Source organism: Diplotaxodon limnothrissa, linkage group LG9, assembly GCF_057381915.1.
Source record: "Diplotaxodon limnothrissa isolate DT_005_m linkage group LG9, D_limnothrissa_male_GT1.1, whole genome shotgun sequence".
Classification (NCBI taxonomy): Eukaryota; Metazoa; Chordata; class Actinopteri; order Cichliformes; family Cichlidae; genus Diplotaxodon; species Diplotaxodon limnothrissa.
The window spans coordinates 28243718-28267567 of record NC_140604.1 but is presented as its reverse complement, the minus strand read 5'-3'; the positions used below and the strand labels follow the sequence as shown (position 1 = coordinate 28267567).

Genomic DNA, 23850 nt, shown 5'->3' with positions numbered 1-23850 from the left:
TTTTATGAGTTATGTACAGAAGTCTGACAACACAAGTTTCCTCTCTGCGTTGGTGTTTTTTAACACACACACTTTGGAAGCTTTTACACTGCAGCTTTAAGTGGAAAATGGCCTTCATACTCCCACTTGGGTTGGGGTAGCTGGGCAGGGTGGGTGTTTTCTTTCTTTCTTTTTTTCTTTTTCTTTCTTTTTTCAAACCAAGGCCCCTCAAGATGTCTGACATGTTTCTGCAGGACCACAGGCCACTGGTTGGCGCACAGCAAAGGCTTGTGGTGGGCTGTTTGTCTGTGTGAAGCTGGCATAGCCTCCTGTTCCCCTGCATCTGTTCCCCATTAGCAGAGCTGAGAGTATAAAGCAGGGAGCTGACAGGAGCTGAGGACAGTCTAGTTCCTGCCTGGATCATGGGGTTTACTGTCTGGCTGTGCGTGCTGTGCCTGCAGGCGAGCCTGCTGTCACACGCCTTCGACTGCTCAGGAGCAAGCCGGGGAGAGCTGTGTGTCAGCGGACAGACCGCAGACGGACAGGTAAGAGACGCACTTCTAATGGATGTGATAGTTAGCAGAAGACAAGGGCATTCATTATGTATCAGTCATCATCTCTTCTGCCGTGACACGACCGGGGTAAGTACAGCCTGTTTGAGCCCATTAAATGCTGTTTGCTTGCTGTTAAGCGACATAATAACCAACTTTTAACGCAAATGAAACTGAAAAGAACTAAAATTATTAGGCTCGTGTAAAGTAAGCGTGCTTTAAAGGTTGGTGATACGTCTCTAATGTTGCGTTGAGGTAGATTTGATTCCAATTTTTACTATAAATTTGAGTTAAAGTACAAACTAATAATACAAAGTAGCTGTTTGTAGTCTCTTTTGTAGAAATAACCCATATCTCCACTCACTGAAAGCTTTTAAAATATGTGTAGCACATTTGTTACTGTTCACCAGCATTTTCTCTTATTAAATATGAAGAAGCTTTGGATGATCTCATAAATGGAATAAATGTTTTTAAAAGTTTGCACTTTAAGTACAAGTTCCATACTTGTTTCATTTGTTTCTGCTCAGACACAGCATGATTAGTGTTTATATAATAGTTTGGCCAAAGGAAACCAGTAAGTTTGCTGGAATGTAAGTATGTCCAGTCTGGCTCCTTTAGAAAAAAAAAGGCTGCTGTGGCGATTATAGTGGCCAAATGTGTTTCGAATGGATGGAGACGTGTACAGTCTGACCCTGACCTGTGGAGACATATAATTTTTTTTTCTTCTTACAGAAACAAACTCTCATTGTAATGGTTTTTACAGCCATAATGACACTCCACCAAAAATATACCCTTCTGTGGAACAAAATTCTTCAGCTCCCCTTTTTTTGGCTTTTCATGTGGCTGCTGCCTGTTAAACTTTAACTTCGTGGTTAGCGTTTTGCTGGGGACAGTCCTCATGTTCTGTCCAAAGTAATCACCCTCATCTGGACAATGCATTTGACATCAGGAGGAGAGAGAGGGATTCTCACCCACACATGAAAGAGTCTGAGTGGGGAATTCTGTTCCGTGTGATTTAGTTTGCGCCACATATGTGCTCTTCTGCAGCAATTATTTGTAATGTAATTACAGCACACGCAATTACAGGCTTCATATGTGGTGGGAGCTAACTAATACCAGCAACAGCATCCTTTTCAGGATATATTTGCTGCATTTGGTTTAGTTTACTTGCGTTTCCCTTTTCTCACCAAAAGGCACTTGTGTTTGTAATGGAGTGGTATACACTAAATGTGTAATTTATGGGACTCGTCAGCTCATAATGTGCGCAGCAGCAGAAAACTGGATGGATTGTGGCAGGGTCTGATGAATATCCTAAACATACACACTTAAAAAACATAGCACTTTACTTTATGAGGTCATCAAGAGCCAACAGATAACAGCTGCAGCTTTATTCTGCTCAGACGTGCTGTCTTGTTTGGTGATTGGAGTGCTGAAAAATGACTTGTTTTGATGAGTTATAACATAAATTATGATGTATTGTTAGATGGGGCAGTGTGGCCTGGTTCTTCTGGGATAGGAGAGTATTTACACACTGTGAAAGTGACTGAAAATCTAATCTCATTCACAAATAATCACGCAGTCATTGTCATCAGTGGAGAGAACAACTTTTCCCAGAAGCCACAGTAACTGAACTGTACTGGAAAATGAAAAATAAAGCATGAGTGTTGACTTTCTTTTTTGTCCCCAGTCAGATGATCAGACGCAGCAGAGGGGGCTGCCCTTACCTGAAGGACTGGTATGTGCCACTTCCTCTTTACTTTCACATCTTATATCGAATTCTTTAGTTTGCTTTTGAAGGAAACCTTCTCGGAGGAGGTCTAAACACAGGGAAACTGCTTTATGGTCACAGGAAGTCCACTGCTGAAACAAGATAATGAAAAACACATAGTGGTATAAGAAACTGAGAAAGAGAAGACCAAGACTTATAGAGGGGAATTAAATGGTGTGGAAAGGGGTGGCTGTGACAGGCTCATTTTTCATGTCTCTACGCCAGAATTAGTCACTATGTTTTTGTGTGACTGACCCATTCTAGGGAAAAGTGGTATTTTTGAACATGCTGAGGGAATGTATCTAAGTTTGGCACATACAGGCAAGAATAAAACACCTTACAAAGGACATTTTTGGCCATAAGAAATCATAAGACAAAATCTTGCACAAAATCTAATAGAATAATGTATAAAGTGATAGGATTTTATAACTAAAAAGATTGAGAACTTTATTTTAACAGTAATCTTTCATGTCCATCTATTAAACTACGTCAAAAGCCTTACTACATTTATCTTCCTGTTAAAAGGGAGTTTTTCCTTCCCACTGTCACCAACTGCTTGCTCATGATAGTAGGGTTTTCTTTCTAATATTGTAGGGTTTTTACCTTACAATATAAACCACCTTGAGGCAACTGCAGTTATGAATTGGCACCGTATAAATAAAATAGAACTGAATTGAAACACGAGTTTGGACAGATATGGATATTACTGTCAGTCCACAAGTTGCAGATCTTATTTTAGAAGGCAACACATAACTGTGTTAATCAATGCAAACTGCACGACTAGATGATTGGGTTACTGATAGAAATGGTAATATGATGTAACTGTCACAGAGACATCAGGCAGTGAACCTGCGAGCTCACAAGAGCATTGCAGCATGTGCATCCCTGCAGCTTCAGATATAGAAACAAACAATAATGTATGCATATTGCAATTAACCTTCAGCTCTGAAGTGTACAGCTGTTGTGCCACAGCCAATTGTAAAATATTCCATCCCACAATGCTGAAAACAGAGGCAATCAACAAAATGTAGGTCAACAGCAATCACTGTAAGTACTTTAAATGGTATCGCGAATGATTGCGAGACAAATATTTTGCAGCTAACATAGTCATCTTTGTGTTCAGCGAAATGGAAAAAGAGGAGGAAGTATTATGCTGGAAATGATCTAGTTATTTCCACACTTGTGTAACTTTGTGGTAAATTTGTAACTGTGCTGCAGACTGTGCTGCAGGGCGATGACTCCACGAGCCTGTGCCGTTTATTCCCCAAAGTCCCAAATGGCAAACAGAAACCTGTTGTTTCTCAAAGTGCCAATCCATTTATTTGGAATTTGAGAAGCTTAATGGCAGACTTTATTTTCAGCAGATTGATGCAGGAAGTGGTTGGACCAGTAACAATAATAATGTTGCAGTTTCCTCCTTTCAATGTTGCCGCTTGACTTTAAGCCTTCTCAAAGAACAGAGGCTGGATGTGACCAGGAGCAGGATAAGGAGAAAGGGCCAGGCTCACAAACTATCCACTGCACACAAGACTTGACGCACGTTATCACACAGAGTAACAGGAGTTGTTTCCCTCTGTGGTTGTGGTTGTGACTGTCTCATCGTTGTAGGTTTTCTTCAGACGTAAGAGACAGTTGGAGCGGAGAGATCACACCCACCTGAGTCACTCCAGCCTGCCCGGGGCCGTCTCTGTCAAAGGCTTCCCTAAAACTCTCATCCAGGTAAATCATTCTTGTTACTCACAAGGGAGTCAGAGGGAGAAAAAGCCTAATGCGGGGGAGGTGGTGACTGGTTCTTAGTGGCGGTGGCAGCTGCCGCATGGTCCAGAGAAGCTTTAGTCATAGTGGATCATATGTATATGCTGGGGGAAAAAGAAGAAAAGAAACCACATTTCTTACCAACTCAGTAAAAGTAAAAATGAAAGCATTTGTGTTAGACCAGTGCTTCACTGAAGAGGTGACAGCTGTGAGATGGTCACAGCAGAAGAAATGGATGTGTGCATGTATGTACTAATCCCTGTGTCCGGGGTTTCTTAGGCTGATAGGTCCCGGCGACACTTGGTTACAGCTGCAAGCAAGAAAAAGACTAAGCGTAACAAACTCCGCCCTGGCTCCTTCTCTCTCATCATCAACGAGAAAACCACCCCCGTACAGGTGAGTCTCCATGGCAACCTCTGTGCAGAGAAACAGCTGAGGCCGGATGTGCAAGCAGTCATAAGGCCACCTTATATGGTTTTATTGACTCAGATTGGTGTGCTCACCTGTATAATCTGTCCGAAATTGCTTTTTTTTTTTCATATCGGGCAATCATTCAGACGGCGGCGTTTCAGTTTTTTGAGTGTGAAGTTATAATATATGCATGAAGATGCAGAAATGACAAATTGTAAAACGCACTGTAACACCGATTTGTCTGGGATCGCTTTTTCAGTTGACCAGAGTGAGGAGACAAGTGAAGCTCGATCCAGCCAAGAGGGGGAAATCGGGTCGCTCTGGAGCTTTCTCTGTCCTCGTGAGTCATTTACAGTGTTTATTATCCTGCACGCTGCTTTAAAAATAAAACTCTGGCGTGCTGTGTTTAAACGACGTGTCCCTGTGCTCTCCAGGGGGATCCTCAGACCGATGGACAGAGCGACAGAGCCGAATGGAGCACATAAAGGACAAGAACTGGAGAACACACAAAGAAAAAAGTTTCTTGTCATTCTTGCAAAACCTAACAAGGGCCTGCGCTCAGTAGAAATGTGTCCAGATGTAACCCCAAAACGTGTGGAGAAACCGATCGCTGACATGGACAACATTCCCAGTAGAAAAACCTCTGTTCTGTTCTTCTTGTTCTAACTGTAAGCTAGCTTACATTTATCAGCTGGTCTACATTTACATGGATACTTTTATATATAGTTTTTAATTTCTAATATATTCCTGCATGTTGTTGTTTTTTTTTTCATCACAAAAAGATCCTATATTAATATTCTTCTTTGCCATTTTGTTGTAACCTATTTAATCACAAAATCCTTATGAAGATTGGGGTTATATTTTTGCAGAAATCTCCTCTCCTGTGTTGTTGTATCAGGTTTCAATAAAAGTTAAGAACAGACGTATGGAGTGGAGGTTTTTTAATGTTTAAGCACTTCATGCTCCACTGGAGGATTGCACACATTGCCCTTTTGTCCCCCCAGAATGACTTGTTATGTTTCTATTCAAATATGAAGGATTATTAAAAGGGGAGTATCAGGTAAGCTGAAATGCCACTAAACCTTCAATTACAGATGGCAAGTGTTACAGGTATAGTACATTGCTGGCCATGAAAAGCAGCAGGATAGACCAACAGGAACCTGAGAGACTCCATTAGCATTATAGCAACCAAGGGCAAATGTGAGAGAGAGAGAGAGTAAGAAAAAAAATCCAAATGTAGTCCACGCCATCTGTTTCAGGAGTCAGACTTTTTTTTCTATTTTAATATCTTGTGTCATTTTTAATTCATTTGGCCATGAATGGAAACACATTATGGTCTAAACCATAAATTCAGTTTGAGTGTTTCTGCAGGACGCTGACGTAAAAATATGCACAAATTCACATCTTTTGTGGGCTGCTCCGTATTTTGGTAGATCAGATTTAACAAACACCTGCGTCACTACAGTGAGGAAAGCTATACGGGAATGACTTAATCGATGAATGAGGGGCTGAAAATCAAAGAAATAAAAATGAAATATGTACAGAGAAAATCCCAACTAGGAGGAAATCTGATGGAGAAAACAAGCCATGCAATCTAAGTGAATAGAGTGACTCATCCTCCTCTCGTTTACTGATCAAAGCCCACAGCTCATGACGTAGATACACGGTGCTTACACTCTTTTTTTATGGTTTTATAGACCCATACAGAGGCAAACAACAAAAAAAATGCTATTTATTCACTTGGAATTTTCCCCAAAGCACATAAACGGCACTAGAAATGCTTCAGCAGCTCGCTCTGGCAAAATATAGACACGCATAAGGCCTGGAGCCGGTCGTTCAGTCACTGGATAACCTGAATTAGCTGGTTGTGAGGGGCCTCTGTGTCGTTTTCGTCACAACCCACAGCAGCATGGCATCCTGATTTCTCCGAAACACTGATGCAAATTAAGACCAATATCTGATTAATCCCATTTCAGAGCAACAAGACAGACACAGCCCGAGCCGACTCCTCTGTAAACACACAAGCACATAGATTTCTGTGACAGCTGCCAGCAGGATATCATTTGACAGACTGTACCCTTGAGCTAATGCATCCTGGGAACTCCTTATTGATGACCTGATAGAACAAGGGGGAAAAAAGTGTTCTCACTATCACCAGACACGGATGCTTTGAAAATAGATTTCAGCTTTATAAAGTCATTTTGTCTTAATGATATAAATGTTAGTTTGAGGGTGAGTCCACACACTATGCGTCATCGTGTGTGGCCAACACAAAGAGATCCTCGTAGATGTGTTTTAGTCATTCGTTGCGGTGGTGACACTGATGTGTGCGGTGTTGTTTCCACTCTGCTTTGGCTGCAGTCATCCCTTTGAGAACAAAGCTAATGTTAATCACGGCTAAAAAAGTTACACAGAAGCACTGAATCTATAGAACTGTGGTGAGAAAGCAGAGCCACATGCGAGATTTTCCCATAAAAGCTCAGTCATGTTCATGCATGTAGTTTGTGGCTTGCAGTCAACATCTTCAATTTCTGGAAACCACTACGTAAGTATTAGTTTCTTGTTGATGAGTGCATCTCTTCCCAAACAACATGCAATGGGGCAAACACAGTCAAAAGCAAGTTCTGTGAGAGTCTGTCCTTAAGAAAGTTAGGCTGATTTTCATAACAGTATCAACTTCTGTTTTGTTTTATTTAAAGAATTAGGATAGTTTTCATTTTCAATCATACACTATATTGACGAAAGTATTTGCTCATCTGCCTTCACACAAATATAAATGTGAGTAACATCCCATTCTTAATCCTTACGGTTCAACTCCTCTTGGAAAGCTTTCCACAGATTTAGAAGTGAGTTCATGGGAATTTTTGACAGTTCTTCCAGAAGTGCATCTGTGAGGTCAGACACTGATGATGAATGAGAAGGCCTTGCTCACAGTCTCCACTCTAATTCATCCCAAGGTGTTCTATAAGGTTGAGGTTGGGACCCTGTGAAGGCCAGTCAAGGTGTTCCCCACCAAATTTGTGTATCCATGTCTCTATCAACCTCGCTTTGTGCACTGGAGCACAATCATGTTGGAACAGGAAGAGGCCATCCCCGAATTGTTCCCACAAAGTTGGGAGCAGGAAATGATCCAAAATGTCCTGGTATGTTGAAGCATTAAGACAAGATGTGGATTATATATGGATTATATATATATATATCAAGACCCAGACCCAGCGTTTTGAGTATATATATATATATATATATATATATATATATATATATATATATATATATATATATATATATATATATATATATATATATATATATATATAGGTGGCTGACAACGGAGCAGTTGTCAGCCACCTCCTGTACATGGATGACATCAAGCTGTATGCCAAGAGTGAACGAGACATCGATTCACTGATCCACACTACCAGGCTATACAGCAATGACATTGGAATGTCGTTCGGACTGGAGAAGTGTAGTCAGATGGTAACAAAGAGAGGGAAGGTAGTCAGAACTGAGGGGATTGAACTACCAGAAGGCAACATTGCAGACATAGAGGACAGTTACAAGTACCTGGGGATCCCGCAGGCAAATGGGAACCATGAAGAGGCCGCTAGAAAAGCTGCAACCACCAAGTACCTGCAGAGGGTCAGGCAAGTCCTGAGGAGTCAGCTGAATGGTAAGAACAAGATCCGGGCCATCAACACGTACGCCCTGCCCGTGATCAGGTACCCTGCTGGGGTAATAGGCTGGCCAAAGGAGGAGATAGAAGCCACTGACATAAAGACAAGAAAGCTCCTTACCATGCATGGAGGGTTTCACCCCAAGTCCAGCACCCTGAGGCTGTACGCTAAGCGGAAGGAAGGGGGCCGGGGACTGGTGAGTGTCAGCACCACAGTCCAGGATGAGACAACGAACATCCAAGAATACATCGGGAAGATGGCCCCAACTGACCGAGTGCTCAGTGAATACCTCAGGCAGCAAAAACCCAAGAAAGAGGAGGGAGACGAGGAACCATCATGGAAGGACAGAGCCCTGCACGGTATGTACCACCGGCAGATAGAGGAGGTGGCTGATATCCAGAAATCCTACCAGTGGCTGGACAAAGCTGGACTGAAAGACAGCACAGAGGCACTAATCATGGCAGCACAAGAACAAGCTCTGAGCACAAGATCCATAGAGGCTGGGGTCTATCACACCAGGCAAGACCCCAGGTGCAGGCTGTGTAAAGATGCCCCAGAGACAATCCAGCACATAACAGCAGGGTGCAAGATGCTAGCAGGCAAGGCATACATGGAACGCCATAACCAAGTGGCCGGCATAGTGTACAGGAACATCTGTGCCGAGTATAACATGGAAGTCCCGAGGTCAAAATGGGAGATGCCCCCAAGGGTGGTGGAGAATGACCGAGCTAAGATCCTGTGGGACTTCCAGATACAGACGGACAAAATGGTGGTGGCTAACCAACTGGACATAGTGGTGGTAGACAAACAGAAGAAGACGGCCGTAGTGATCGATGTAGCGGTTCCGAATGACAGCAATATCAGGAAGAAGGAACACAAGAAGCTGGAGAAATACCAAGGGCTCAGAGAAGAGCTCGAGAGGATGTGGAGGGTGAAGGTAACGGTGGTCCCCGTGGTAATCGGAGCACTAGGTGCGGTGACTCCCAAGCTAGGCGAGTGGCTCCAGCAGATCCCGGGAACAACATCGGAGATCTCTGTCCAGAAGAGCGCAGTCCTGGGAACAGCTAAGATACTGCGCAGGACCCTCAAGCTCCCAGGCCTCTGGTAGAGGACCCGAGCTTGAAGGATAAACCGCCCGCAGGGGCGTGCTGGGTGTTTTTTTTTATTTATATATATATATATAAAAAACATATACATATATATATATATATATATATATATATATATATATATATATATATATATATATATATATATATATATATATATATATATATATATACATACATACATACATACATACATACATAAATACTGAAAACGCTGGGTCAAAAGACCCAGGATCGTGACAATCTGAGGGCCACATAAAATTTGAAGGTCTGTAGCGATTGGCTCTGGAGAAAGTTGGCTAACGTTTGCTGACCCCGATTTTACGTGGGCTATCACTTCTTGGCTTACTTACAGTTGCTTCCACTTTGTTATAATACCATTAACAGCTGACAGTGGAACATGCAATAGAGTGGAAATTTCATGACTGGGCTTGTTGCACAGGTGGCATCCTATCACGGTACCAAGCTGGACTTCACTGAGCTCCTAAGAGCAATCCATTTCTTTACAAATGTTTGTAGAAGCTGTCTGCATGCATTGGTACTTGATTTTATACACCTGTGGCCATGGGGATGATTGGAACAGCTGAATTCAATGACTGGTATGGGTGAGTGAATACTTCTGACAGTATAGTGTATACATTTTGGTAATAACAAACTTATAATCCCAAATCTGGGAGTGAAAGAACAACAAATTTAGATAATAAGACACCAGAAGCAATTCAGTTATGCCTGCTGTTGTTGCGCTCATATTTCCACCAATTAGAGAAAAAAAATCTATTACATCTAAGCAGGAGCATCCCAGAATGATGAATAGACATATCAGTAGCACTCCTCAGAGAGCTCTTTTTTGGCATGATGACAGCACAGACTTCAACTGCAAAGACAATATCTGTTTAATGTAATTAGGTTCCACAGACATCAGATGGGCTTTTTTTTTTCGCACTCTTTTGTCTGTGTTTGTCTGTTGTTTTCTTCCCGCTCTTGCTTTGGCACATCTACCCTTTCTTGCTCACCCACTCAAAGCCAGGTCATTCCTTGAGTTTTCTTTTTTTTCCCTTTTTTTCCAGTGCTCTCTTTAGCCTGGAATGAGAAAGCATGCAAACTCTACCCTCTATTTGTGAGGCAACACTGCTAACCACACAGTCACCATAGTGTCCATGTGGAAAATGACTCAAGTGAACTTAGCTTGATTAGCCAGGGCTTTTGGTGCTTACCTGATTGTTTTCTCTGTACTCCAGATCTTCCTAGACACATGTGACTCATGCCAACCAGAAGAAAAAGACACGCACACACTAAACTGTCAACACCACTCACAACCACTACCCTCTCTATACAACCTTTGTCCTACTTCACCCCCTGCCAGCTTTGCGCTGACCTACGAAGCCTGCCTGGCAGTTATTACAACTTTGTCTTTTACAATAAACACCTTCAAACCATATGTTCAGTTATAAAATCCTCATCATCTCTGGAAGGTTCCTAAGTGTTGAAAAATGTTTTGCATTACTGCAGGCAGCACGTGGCAGTAACATACACCCATAAGATGGTGCAAGTTACCCAAATAATCACTCTAAAAAGAAAGGTTACTTAGTTACTTTCTGAACTTGCTAAAGTCATTCAAACAGTTTCCACCTGCAGTGAAAATTCAATGATACATGATACAAACATTGAAATTAGGTCTCATCTTCTCACAAAGTGACTAAATTAGTGTATGACAGCTTGTGTTTATCACATAGGCCAGCTGTTTGAACTCTACTGATTTTCAGACTTTGGAAATTCAGCTAATACAAATTATGGCAATGTTGATTAAACATTTCTTAAAAGTGGCAAAAAAATGCTGCAGACCCTCTGTAATGTGCAATTTCAGTGTAGGCTGACGGTCAAGACAAGGTACTCCCCACTCAGCATTCCTGGGGTGATTCTCATCTCTCCTCTGGTCCCGCTGACCTTAGACTGCCACCACACTCGGGCTGAATTTGACTCCTTCTCTTCATCTCCTGTCACTTCCCATCAGATCAGATCAGATTCAGGGCGTTGGCTGTCTTCCCGCACCTCTTCTGTCTCTCTTCTGTGGACTGACATCACCTCCCTTGAGCAGCTTCTCTAACTCTATCTGTCAAAACTTCCTCTAACTGCTGTCACATTGGCCCAGCCCTGTCACATCACTCTGACCCTAATAAAGAAAAGGCAGAGAGAGACGGAGAAAAACAGATGTATGTTTGAGATTTGCTAAACCTCAGTATCATTGTTGTAATGTTAGTTCAATATATCTCCCTTCTGCCCTTTAAACATATTTTGCAGCACAAGAGCTAGGCTATTTATGGTCCAACACAGAATTCATTGAATTTTTAAGGCCCTGTCAGCTGATAACAAACAAAGCCTTCATATGCACATCCAGAGGGAGTACCCTGTCTGCAATCCCTGCGTGTAGTCCTGGAAAGGTAATGTACAGTCTCTAACACCGCCTGAAATATGACTTTTAATTCAAATTTCTCATACAAATTACAATAATACAAAATGTTATGATAGAATATTGAAGAGAGCCTTGAAGCAACAAGGCTATATTACTAGTGGAGTATAATCCTAACACTTAAACCGCTGATGCTGCTAATCATTTGCAACTAATAACTGTAACTAATCATTTGATCAGTGCATTAGTGATAAGCCTACAATGACAAAAATTGACTAAAACTGCATTTTAACATTTTATTACAAGTTTGTATGCTAAACATAAAGGTCAAACTTGATGATTAGCATAGATTAGCTTAGCTTAACAGCGAAAAATGTTGTTTAAGACATCATATTATGGGGGCGCTAGCGAGCCAGCAATGGAGTAGGACGTGTTTCTGAAGGCTCCCGCTAACAGAGTTTCAGAAATAGTTTTTTTTTCAACCTACAAAGTCTCATTTTATGTCACAGGGGAAGCTAACAGTTTTATATACTATATTAAAGCTTCATTCGAGACAAAATGGCATCTAACCTAAGGAAATACAAGTACACCGGAGGAACTGCGGCTAGGCCCGGCGCATCCTCGGGCGAGAATACCAATGGTGGCCCAAGGGCGGCGCCCGGCTCAGCGACCACTGAGGAACGGGCTCAGCAGAGCGATGGGCGCTTTGTGGACACTGATGCCCTGAAATTGGAGCTTCTTCAATCCATTAAAGATGATATCAGCGTGGTGTTAAAAGAAGAACTCAGGAATGCACTGAAAGAAGATTTTGATAACATTAGGGCTGACGTGCAAGAAGTGAGAAATGAGATTGCTAACAATACGGCGGCAGCGCGCGCTGAAATGGATGGAGTTAAGGCCACGGTGAAAGAAGTAGAGGACGGGCTGTCAATGTGGAGCGATGAGGTGGTCACCTTGCAATCTACGGTGAAGACTTTGAGGAAGGAGCTATCTGACCTGAAAGATAAATGTGGTGACATGGAAGGCAGGATGCGGAGATCCAATATCCGTATCATAGGGGTCCCGGAGGGCCCGGACTCGAGCTCCACCACGGCCATATCCGCGCTACTACGTGAAGCGCTGGGTATGGATAAAGATGTTATTGTCGACCGCTCACATAGGAGTCTGGCCCCGAGAAAGCCGGGTGGCAACCCGCGGGCCATCATAGCCAAGCTTCATTACTACCAGGATTGTGTGGAAATTCTACGCCGTGCCAGGACCCAAGCTCCGCTGAGGTTCAATGGACAACCGATTGCAATATTCCCGGATTTTACGACCTCGGTGGCCCGAGTTCGGGCTGCTTTTACAGAAGTCCGGAAACTTCTCCGTGAGCAGGAAGGTATCCGTTTTGGGATCAGGTTCCCAGCGCGACTTTGTATCACGCACAACGGGGAGGAGAAAGAATTTCTGGATGCGGCGAAGGCAATGGAATATGTTAAAGAACATATTATCAACGTCTGAGGAGGCTGCGCCTGTTGCTCTATGTGGGAGCGCCAGTGCTACGGTTGGTTGTCTCAGTTACGGCTGAGTGTACATGACTCTGTTTGTTGTAGCGCTCGCACGGTGATGAAAAGCTTGAAGAGACACTTCTTGTTCAGACATTTAAACTTATTTCATAAACACATTTTGGTTCATTTTATTTCATGGCAATACCATTGGGTTTAGAAAAGTTCTATACTTTGTTTGGATGTCGATATATGTGTGTATGCATGTATGTATGTTTGTATGTATGTATGTATGTGTATGTATATATATATATATATATATATATATATATATATATATATATATATATATATGTATGTATTTTTCTTTTTTCTTTTTTTTTGTAGGATATGTTATGTCAAGCGGCCAGCGGGAGTCTGGCTTATAGTAACCCATACAAGCACTAGGCTATATGTGTGGATCTGTTTGCAGGGGGTTTGGCAGTCACCATGTTCGATCTGGTGTAACTGCTCATTGTGTTCTTGGTTTGAGCTTCAGCCAGATATGTTTATTTTACTTATCACTGTGTTTTTTGTTTTTCCCTTTCTTTCTTTTTTTCTCTTCTTCCCCTCTCTTTTCTCTTCTCCTATGCCTGTTGTGCATCTGGAGCTTTCATATTTTACTATTTGAGCAGGGATGAGTACAGCGCGATCATTTAGTGATCGGGTGGTAAATTTTGTAAGCTGGAATGTAAAATCACTCAACCATCCAGTCAAGCGGAAAAAGGTTATTACTCATTTACAACGACTTAGAACGGATATAGCATTTCTCCAGGAAACGCATCTGCGTACCTCTGATCATCTTCGAATCAAGTCTGGATGGGTAGGCCAGATATATCACTCTAAATTTAATTCTAAAGCTCGGGGGACAGCAATATTGATAAGCAAAACTTTACCATTTATAGCCACAACTGTAGATGAAGACCCTGCAGGCCGTTTTGTTGTAGTTGTAGGACATTTATATGGTTTCCCCTTGATTTTAGCGAATGTCTATGCCCCTAACTGGGACGATCATAGTTTTTTCACTAACGTCTTTGCACGGCTTCCCAACATGGCAACACATAATATTATTCTTGGTGGGGACCTAAATTGCTCATTATCTGCTATGGACCGCAGCTCGCACAGATGCACGCCTGTTTCAAAATCAGCACGTGTTATACAGCGTTTTCTTCATAACTACGGGTTAGCTGATGTATGGAGATTTCGTAACCCAACTTCAAGTCAATATTCTTTTTTTTCTAATGTCCATAGAACATATACTCGTATAGATTATTTCTTTCTGGACAAAAAACTCCTCCCTTTGGTAACAGACTGTGATTACAAGGCCATGGTGATTTCAGATCATTCACCTGTTGTTCTTTCACTGCGTATCCCCAATGCCTACTCCAATTATCGGCCATGGAGGTTCAACCCAGTATTGTTAGCAGACGAAGAGTTTGTTAATTATATTAGGTCTCAAATAGATTTCTTTCTTGCTATCAATCAAACTCCAGAGATGTCACCATCAACTGTTTGGGAATCCCTAAAAGCATATCTGAGAGGCCAGATAATCTCATTCTGTGCGAACAAAAGGAAGAGGGATACTGAGCAACTCTCTCTATTGGCTGACGAAATTACTAAACTAGACGCTGTATATAGCCATTCCCCTGATCCGGTATTATATAAACGTAGGCTGAAATTACAAACTGAATATAATCTTCTGTCTACAAAACAGGCTGAGTATCTAATTTCGAAGTTGCGTAGCTACTCGTATGAACATGGAGAAAAAACAGGCAAGCTGCTAGCTCATCAGCTACGACAAAGAACAGCTAATCAAGCTATCCCTGAGATCCGGAATGACCAGGGAATAAGATGCACGGATAACCAAGGTATAAATAATAGTTTTTTTAGATACTATCAGACTTTATACAGCTCCCCCCCAGCTAAGGATGACCTGGCTCTAGAAAATTTCTTTGAGAAACTTGATATCCCTTCCTTAGGAGAAGATGCGGCCACCAGTTTGGAGGAGCCCATTTCTGATGCTGAAATTGAAATGGCCATACGGAGTATGCAGTCTGGAAAATCACCTGGCCCCGACGGGTATCCTTCCGATTTTTTTAAGAAGTTTTCTAACCAATTGAATCCATTGTTAAAATCGACTTTTGAAGAATCTTTCCTCTCACAATCCTTGCCTCCAACAATGCGTTAAGCAGTGATCTCCCTAATTCTAAAAAAGGATAAGGATCATTTAGATTGTGGCTCATACCGTCCAATATCTTTGCTGAACACGGACACCAAAATCCTTGCTAAAGTGTTGGCCCGCCGTTTAGAGAAACATCTGCCCTCCATTATCTCACCTGATCAGACAGGCTTTATCAAAAACAGGTACTCGTTTTTTAATATTAGACGTTTATTAAATATAATCTATAGCCATGTCAAAGGTACTGTATTGGAAACTGTTATTTCACTTGATGCTGAGAAAGCGTTTGATCGGGTGAGATGGGACTTTCTTTTCCATACGCTTGAAAATTTTGGCCTCGGGAGTAATTTTGTATCCTGGATAAAAGTATTGTACTGTGACCCTGTAGCGGCCATTCGGACCAACAATAGTCTGTCCCCCTTTTTTCAGCTTCAGCGTGGCACACGACAGAGGTGCCCTTTGTCACCTCTCCTTTTTGCCATCGCAATTGAACCGCTAGCTATTGCTCTAAGACACTGTGTTGAGGTTGAGGGAATACGTCGTGGGGATATCGAGCATAAAGTCTCTCTTTATGCTGACGACATGTTCTTGTTTATTTCCAACCCTTCAAATAGCCTCCCTAAACTTTTAGATGTACTTAAGGAATTCGGGACAATTTCCGGATATAAGGTGAATTTCGGGAAAAGTGAGGCAATGCCTTTAGGTACAATAACCGGGGAACTTTCGTCTATTTTAGCACCTTTCAAGCTCAGCTATAACAAGTTCAAATACTTGGGCATTTGGATTACGCAGAACCATAAAAACTTGTATAAAACTAATTATCTTCCTTTATTGTCTAAACTAAAGGAGGATTTTGGAAAGTGGGAGTCCTTGCCTCTTTCGCTGGGTGGTAGATTAAATATCATTAAGATGACTATATTTCCTAAATTTCTATATCTTTTTCAGTGTCTTCCAATTTTTTTAACCAAGTCTTTTTTTAATAATCTAAATAGTCAAATCTCCTCCTTCATTTGGAACAAAAAACCACCTAGGCTGAAACAGAGTGTATTACAAAGACCGCGGAGCGCAGGAGGCTTAGCACTCCCAAATTTTCTGTTTTATTACTGGGCAGCTAATATAAGAGCGTTATTGTACTGGATAAAAGACCATGATAATTTATCATCATCATGGGTAACACTGGAGCGGCTGTCGGTGAGTCAATCCTCCCTGGTGTCTTTGCTGTGTGCCAGATTACCTCTGGCGGGACCGATCTCCAGCTTCACCACGAATCCTCTTGTTGTCCACTCACTGAAGTTATGGTATCAGCTCAGACGGCACTTTAAACAGACTGAACTCTCTCTTAATGCACCACCACATAGACATTGCATGTTCTCCCCATCCTTGTCGGACGAGGCATTTAACATATGGACAAAGCTTGGAATAACGTCAATGACTGCTCTTTTCACGGACAATATCTTTTCCTCATTTGAACAGCTGGTGAACAAGTTCAAGATCCCTCAGTCACACTTTTTCAGGTATCTACAACTCAGGAATTTTGTTGCTTCTAACACTGACTGCTTTCCGTCCTGTCCACCTCCATCCCTTTTGGATGATATTTTTGATTTTAAACCAAATGCTAAGCGGGTTATAAGTGATGTTTATGAGCTGTTAAGTAATTTTAGGCTGTCCACATTGCAATCACTTAGGGAACGATGGGGAAGTGATCTTGGCCAACGGATTGCAGATGAGACTTGGGATAAGATAATCAATAGAATTTCTTCGTCATCTATTTGCCTTAAACATGTGGTGATTCAGTTCAAAGTTGTTCACCGTCTCCATTGGTCTAAAACTAGACTGAGCAAAATCAAGGATGGGTTTGACCCCACATGTGATCGGTGCAAACAAGAGCCTGCTTCCCTATTTCACATGTTCTGGGCGTGTCCAAAACTGGGTAGCTTTTGGAAAAGCATATTTGAAACCATATCCAACATATTTGGTGTTCCAATTGCACCCTGCCCGTTTATAGCTATTTTTGGAGTGATGCCTTGTGATGCCAGTCTTTCCAAATCACACTCTGATCTTCTGGCCTTCTGCACTCTTTTGGCCCGTAGAATGATATTATTGAAATGGAAAGAGCCACTTCCACCTGTATATGGGCAATGGGTTAAGGATGTCATGTACTATACTCAGCTGGAAAAGATCCGCTACACTGTAAAAGGTTCGGTTCGGAGGTTCTATGACACATGGCAACCTTTTCTTACTTACTTTGAAAGATTAAGTCCGGATACTATTGCTTAATGTGCGTGAGTGTTTTTTTTTTTGTTTGTTTGTTTTTTCTTCTCTTGCTGTTGTTCATTTATTTTATTATTTACTTTGTATCTGTAATTTTATTTTATGTTATTTTATCTCTCCTTTCCTCTCTGGCTGGGTTTTAGTTACACTGTTCTGGGTGGGTGGGGGGGTGGGGGCACAACTGTTTGTTAATTTTGCCATAATTGTTGTTGGAAGCAATTCTTTGTTCAATAAAAAGACCATGATCAAAAAAAAGACATCATATTATGCTCTTTTTTCCAGCTGTTTATTCATATTCTTGTACTCCTCTAGAGTATCTTTGCATGACGCATGTTTTAAAATAACCCTTATTTATCTTATACTAAGACTTGGAGCAGACTCTCAGTTCATCCAATCTCTAAAACGAGCTCTTCTCTCATTTAGCTAGCCCTCTTCTGATTGGCTGCTCCTTGGAAACAGAAAGTTTGAACAACAGGTGAGTGGGGCTCCTGCTCTCAGAACCAGATCCATTCCCCTTAGTACCAGCTGATCAGTGTTTAAACAGCACAGCCTTCATGAGTATTGTTGCTGACCATTTCCATCTGTTCACGATGGTCTTACAAAGAGCTAGAATTGAGGAAGTCACTACCTTAGAAAGCTGTTTGGTTTTTTGTTTGTTTGTTTTTTAGGGATATTAAACAATGAAACATGACTTTGTTTTAGAGGTGCTGAAAGATTTTGGATTTATGTCATGAAACAGCTGTGTGACAGGCAGGATTTGGACCCAAATGAAGGACTCAGTAGACAAGAAATTAACTCAAAATGCACCTTTAATGCTTATGTATCTTCCAAAATACAAAAACAAGGTAGGATTGGGGCCAAAAATGCTAAACTCATCAAAGGGAAACCACAGAACAAGGGGAGAGCACAGTGTTGAGGGAAAAACAGGTGGGAGCACAGCTGACACTAATCACAAAGGACCAGACAAGGGAAAAAGAACTAAATATAAAACATGAGGGGAAATGACTGTCAAAATAAAAGAGGAACTATCACTAACACTTAGACAGAGACCCAAACAAACCAGCTTAACACAGAAACAAGACTGGATGAACAAAGGGAGCACAAAAGGAAACTAACAAACCAATAAACAAAACCAAAGCAAGGAAGTAGAGGCACAAATGACCTCTTAAGCACACAGGAAGCTGGAAAAGCTATAAAGCTGGAATCTAAACTCTTTCTCAAAACAAAAACAAATCATGAACCCACAAAAACTAAAAAAAATCCTGGATCCAAGACCTAGGCGCCGTGATCATTTAATAGATACAGGCAGAGTCCTCTATTTTTTCAGCCAAGTTAACCTTTTTTTTTTTAGCTTGAAAAAGTATTGAGAGACCACCTAACTCCCAGCAAGAGTTACACACACCTTAGTGAAATTTGGTTTGTAGAGCACATAATAACTGGAAAAACACAGGGAGAAAAACAGAGTTGATCTCTGAGAGCATCACATCACCAAAACAGGTTTTACAGCCTGTTTTCATGTCAGTGACGATTTTCTAAACGCTGTGGTGGATGGTGATGGAGGGCTAAAAGAAAAAAATGCAGGATTTTGTCTATTCCATCCCAAGGCTATTCATCTGTGTGGCTCTCCTTGAAGGTGATGGATGCCTGCTGAGTCACTGTCATGGCCCAAATCTCTGCCCTGCACAGCACATTAAAGCAGAAAATATTGGTAAGTTTTACCCAATGCCCACCATATAGATCCGTGGAAAGCTGATTTATTAAGAAGGGAATATTCGCAGACAGCGTGGACCAATTTCATAGATACAGATTAAATTGGACAGCAGAGAGAAGTGATGATAAATTGGGAGAGGAGAATTTTTTTGTAATACATTTTAGAGGATATGGAGCAAAACTTCGCTTAAATCCAAGCTTGGTTATGATTCAGCTCCAGAAACAGGGCGTAAAATGGGAGAAATGGGCACAGAGACAGCGAGATGAAAGCATGTCGGGTGGGTTCAGCTCAGCCTGAGCAAAGCACAGTGGAAGTTAAGTTCCTCTCATTCTCTTTCCTCTTCGTGACATTAAAGGTCATCGCAGGCTGTGAGGTGGACAGGGCTGTCAGCGGAGACGGGAGCTGAGGGGACAGGCAGGGGAGGAATTCCAATCAGCCCGAGCCATCTTTGGAGTTACGTGCTGATAAGTTCTTAGGAAAAACTATGAAAGGCAATTGTGTCTACGCAAACTCAAAGCATCAGTGCGGAGGGATGGACGGTCAAAGCGAGTGATAATAAGGGCTGGGGAGGCAGGAAATAACATACCACTTGACTCTTGCTTCCAGCCAGCACTTCATTAGCTTTGAAGCCATTCGTGGAAATTACAGAGGTCTTAAAGTGGCAGAATGATGTTCCTGTAAGTGAAAACAAGGTTGGAAAAGAACATTACATTCCTCACTTACATTCCTCATGAGCAACAGAGTAATGGAGTCTCTGGGCTGGGAAATATTATGAATAAGCGCCGTGAGAGAGCAGCATAACACATTAGGTCACTGTCTCTACGTCTACAAACCGCTTCAGGGGCCTTCGGTGATGAATAAGAAGAAAAGTAATTTTGGCTTGTGGTCGGAAAAAGAAACCTGCTTCCAATTTTCAAGCCAAGTCTCGTGCGTAGACGTCTTTTTTAAAAGACCAAACCAGCGCAAAATGACTTCTGATTACTGGGAATGATTACAGCTTTGCAAGGTATAGCGCAGGCTGCTGATAGAAATCATCCACGCCTTTTCATTCCACTGTCTCTCAGTCTGTAGCTGCTTCTGTATCACATTATTATCTTTGGTATCTGTCAGCGTTTGCAGAATAAGTGCATCAAAAAGTAAAAATCCCGTACCATCGCTGATAAGGAATAAAATGCCAAATGCTCTCTGGGAGCTGACAAGACGAGAAAAATACTTTCAAAAACTTCTCAAAGTTCAGCACAGGGGGACTGGTGGCAGCCAGGCCAGAAACATATTTAATATTTTATTCCAGCCTAAATGTCTCTTTGAACCGTGTGGTCTCACTCTGAATTTTGAAGTCGTAAATAGATGTTTCAAAGCTGCAGAGCGGCTTGCACTTTAAAGGTCCTGAGAGGACAATAAATCATTTGGTCACACGTTCCGTAGCTACACCGGCCCTCTCTGGATCAAACAGCTCTCTCAGCATCTCTGTACCACTCTGCTACTCAAGTATGAAGTTCAAGATGAGAGAGAGAGCTCTGTGAGGACTTACATTCCTATAAGTGTTGCATAATCCAATTGTCATACCACAGACATATCAATGACAAGGTGTATAACAGCTCAGCCTTACTTGAATTTAATCATCTTTGTGGATTTAAAAAAAATCACACGGAACTATCAGATTGTCCCTGATGGTTGAAAATCTACACGCTCAAACATTTCTGCAATCAAGTCAATACCGGGGATTCTTGTTTGACCCACCTGGAGGAAAAAATTATGGCTGTGAATGTCATCCACAGTATAACGTAGCTTCCCATAGTCGGTTTAGTGGCTCATTTCCTTACAAAAGGAACTCTTACCTGAGTGGAAAAATAAAGACTCGGGTATGCAGGGTTTTTACTGATACTTTAATATTTTATCTCTCAATTCTGTTCAGCAGATTCTCTTTGTTTTGTTTTTACATGTTACTAGAGACTGTTCTCTGAGACTGCGGTTAATGTGTGCTACAGTCACAGTAGAGTAACCACAGCTTGCTAAAGAGTGCCCTCTTGTGGTTAATTTCTATAATGTCTGAACCATTGAGTGACTCCAGCAATTGCCATGGACATTATGAATGAATTAATAAATGAATGAATCATCTTTATTGGCTTTATACATGTGTGTGGGTGTGAAGTAGTCAGGGTGGAGACAAGGGCAAAACTCCTACTCTGAAACACAACAGACACACAACACACACACACTTACAGAAAGGACAGGGGCAGACTTCTAAGCACATTGCAGCGGCTTTCATCTAACTGTTGTGTATATTGTTGCCACACTACTTTTAAGAGAACTCTCATGAAGAGAGCTGCCCAACGTTTTAAGATTTGTTTCTGATCTGTTTCTAACCTCTCCTCCAGACTCCACCTGGCCTCCATCCGCCAACACCCAGGAACTGTCAAACCAGTCTGGGTCTTTTTGGCCTCCTTTTATAGGCAAGGAGGGAATGTGCCAAGTGTACTGGAGACTTAAATAATCTATTTTAAACATTCACAGAATTGGGACATTTTCTATACTTGTGCTAATGTCCCCACTGTTAACTTATCATTATATTTGAATGAAAGATTAAGCATTGCTTTAACTTATTTAATCCTTACTTGATATTGAATTGTTATTTCAGAGGCTGGGGGGAGCCACTGGCTATTTAGTCAGCAGTTGCTAGTGCTCTCAAGGACTAGTGTGTGCTAGGTGAAGATGGAGACTAGCCATAGTGGCTTATTGTCAGGTGCCCTACAGGGCTTGCATGCCAGTGCAGAGCTGTTTCTGTTTAGTTTAGGATTATCTTTAAGACTTGGAGAGGTGTTATTTTTTCCACTGTTTCCTTAGATTATTCATGAATAAAGACAATGATTTGATGCATGTAAAAATATGATTGACTGTCTTTATTGTTTCCTCCTATCTCTCTGTTCTCAAAGGTGAACACAGGGAGATGAGAGATGAAAGGAAGAGGTTGGAAAAGAGGGTGAAAGAAGAGGGTGGAAAAACAAAGGGATAGAAAGGTGGAAAGAGGCAGAGGAGAGAAAACCCCAACAATTCCTTCTGAGCAAGCACTAGGCAACAGTGGGGAGGAAAAACTCCTTTTAAACAGGAAAAAAAACTCCAAAAGAACCAGGCTGAGGAAGGGACAGTCAACTGCCTGGACTAGTTGGGGGGTGAGGGTGAAAAAGAAAGAAATGGGATGAAGAGGAAGGGGTGGACAAAGAGAGGTGATAGGAGAGAAAGGGGGAGAGGAGAGGTGGAGGAGGAAGCAGGAGGGTTCCTCTTCCTGAAAAAGTGGAAGCGTTTTTTCTTCTTTCTCAGGCACTGTTCCTGGAGCTCTTTTATCTGAAGGATGAGATTTTTTATGTCATCGATTGTTTCTGCATTTTGCTTCTCAAGTTTCTTGAGTCTTTTCTCCAGTTCTTAAATGTTGCTTCTTCTTTTTTTCTTCAAGCTTTTCTTTCAGTTTTTTAGATTTCACCTCCTGTATTAGCTTTGTACTTCGTTGTACAACCCTTTGTTGTACATGTCTTCTAACTCCTGCATTCTCTTCTGCATTTCATTGAAGCTCCACTGCATCTTTTGTCCTTCATTTTGTTATAACATTCTTGCAGTTCTAGATTTTTTTCTCTTAGTCTTGGAGAACAGGTTGCCTTTCTTTCTGTATTTCTTCCTGTTGCACTTTTTTTTTTGCATTTTTATGCAGTGCTTCATCAAGCATTATTTGAAGCACTTGGTGGTTTTTGTCCATGTATTGGAGTTTGCACTCCAGTTGCTTCTTCTCTTGAAGAAACTCTTAATTTTTTTCCTGTTTTAGTTAAAGTTTTAGTTAAAGCTTGTAATTCTTTATCTCAGTTTCTCTGAGACTATGATGTATGTCCATACCAGTAGCTTTAAACTCGTCCCCTTTCATCGGACACTTGTTTTAATTGAGCACACTTTTTCTTGTTTTCTCTCGTCAGGTCTCTAATCTGCTGGCGTGCTTGACCAAACATTAATCCCCAGCCCTCATTTATAAACTAAATGTTGGGCTTGTATTGTGTGTTTTTAATTTGTTGGTCATGTCAGCACCTTCAGACAACAATGATTTTTTTTTTTTTAATAAAAAAGAACAAAAAAAATTTTTTAAAAACTGTTTGAATGAACATGAAAAGAACAATGGAAAGGATTTCCACGCTATTAAATGTTATTTTAACATTATGAGATTCTGTTATTCCTACTTAATGTACGCATTTAGTGCAACTGAGTCCAACTTAATTTAAATAACTTAAATTAGGGGCCAGTCAGTGGCAGGGTCATCCCTGGATAGGTGGTCACCAGTCCATCACAGGGCTAACACAGAGAGACAGACAAGCATTCATACATATGGGTAGAATCACCAATTAATCTAACCCCACTAGCTGCGTGTCTTTGGATTTAAACTCAGGACATTCTTGTTGTGAGGTAACAGTGCATATAGCATAGTGTGTGTATGCTTTTCTGCCTCTTATAACCCCAGTGATTTTCCTGTGGTTT

At 41.5% G+C, this 23850-nt stretch overlaps 1 protein-coding gene across 1 annotated transcript; it reads left to right on the top strand.

The window, feature by feature from the left end:
- Positions 1-226: 226 nt before the first annotated feature.
- LOC146625752 (uncharacterized) lies at positions 227-5237 on the top strand. Its single transcript, XM_085362453.1, has 6 exons — positions 227-524; positions 2218-2265; positions 3907-4017; positions 4333-4449; positions 4724-4804; positions 4899-5237. The coding sequence occupies exons 1-6, from the start codon at positions 402-404 to the stop codon at positions 4947-4949; spliced, it is 531 nt and encodes a 176-aa protein (XP_085218579.1). The 5' UTR covers positions 227-401; the 3' UTR covers positions 4950-5237.
- Positions 5238-23850: the final 18613 nt, after the last annotated feature.

What these genes read in the sequence shown, in the direction of transcription:
- LOC146625752 (XM_085362453.1), top strand. Translation starts at nt 402, where the DNA reads ATGGGGTTTACTGTCTGGCTGTGCGTGCTGTGCCTGCAGGCGAGCCTG. An exon ending in TGCCCTTACCTGAAGGACTG is followed by an intron (nt 2,266 to 3,906) that starts GTATGTGCCACT and finishes TCATCGTTGTAG; the next exon opens with GTTTTCTTCAGACGTAAGAG. An exon ending in AGAAAACCACCCCCGTACAG is followed by an intron (nt 4,450 to 4,723) that starts GTGAGTCTCCAT and finishes TCGCTTTTTCAG; the next exon opens with TTGACCAGAGTGAGGAGACA.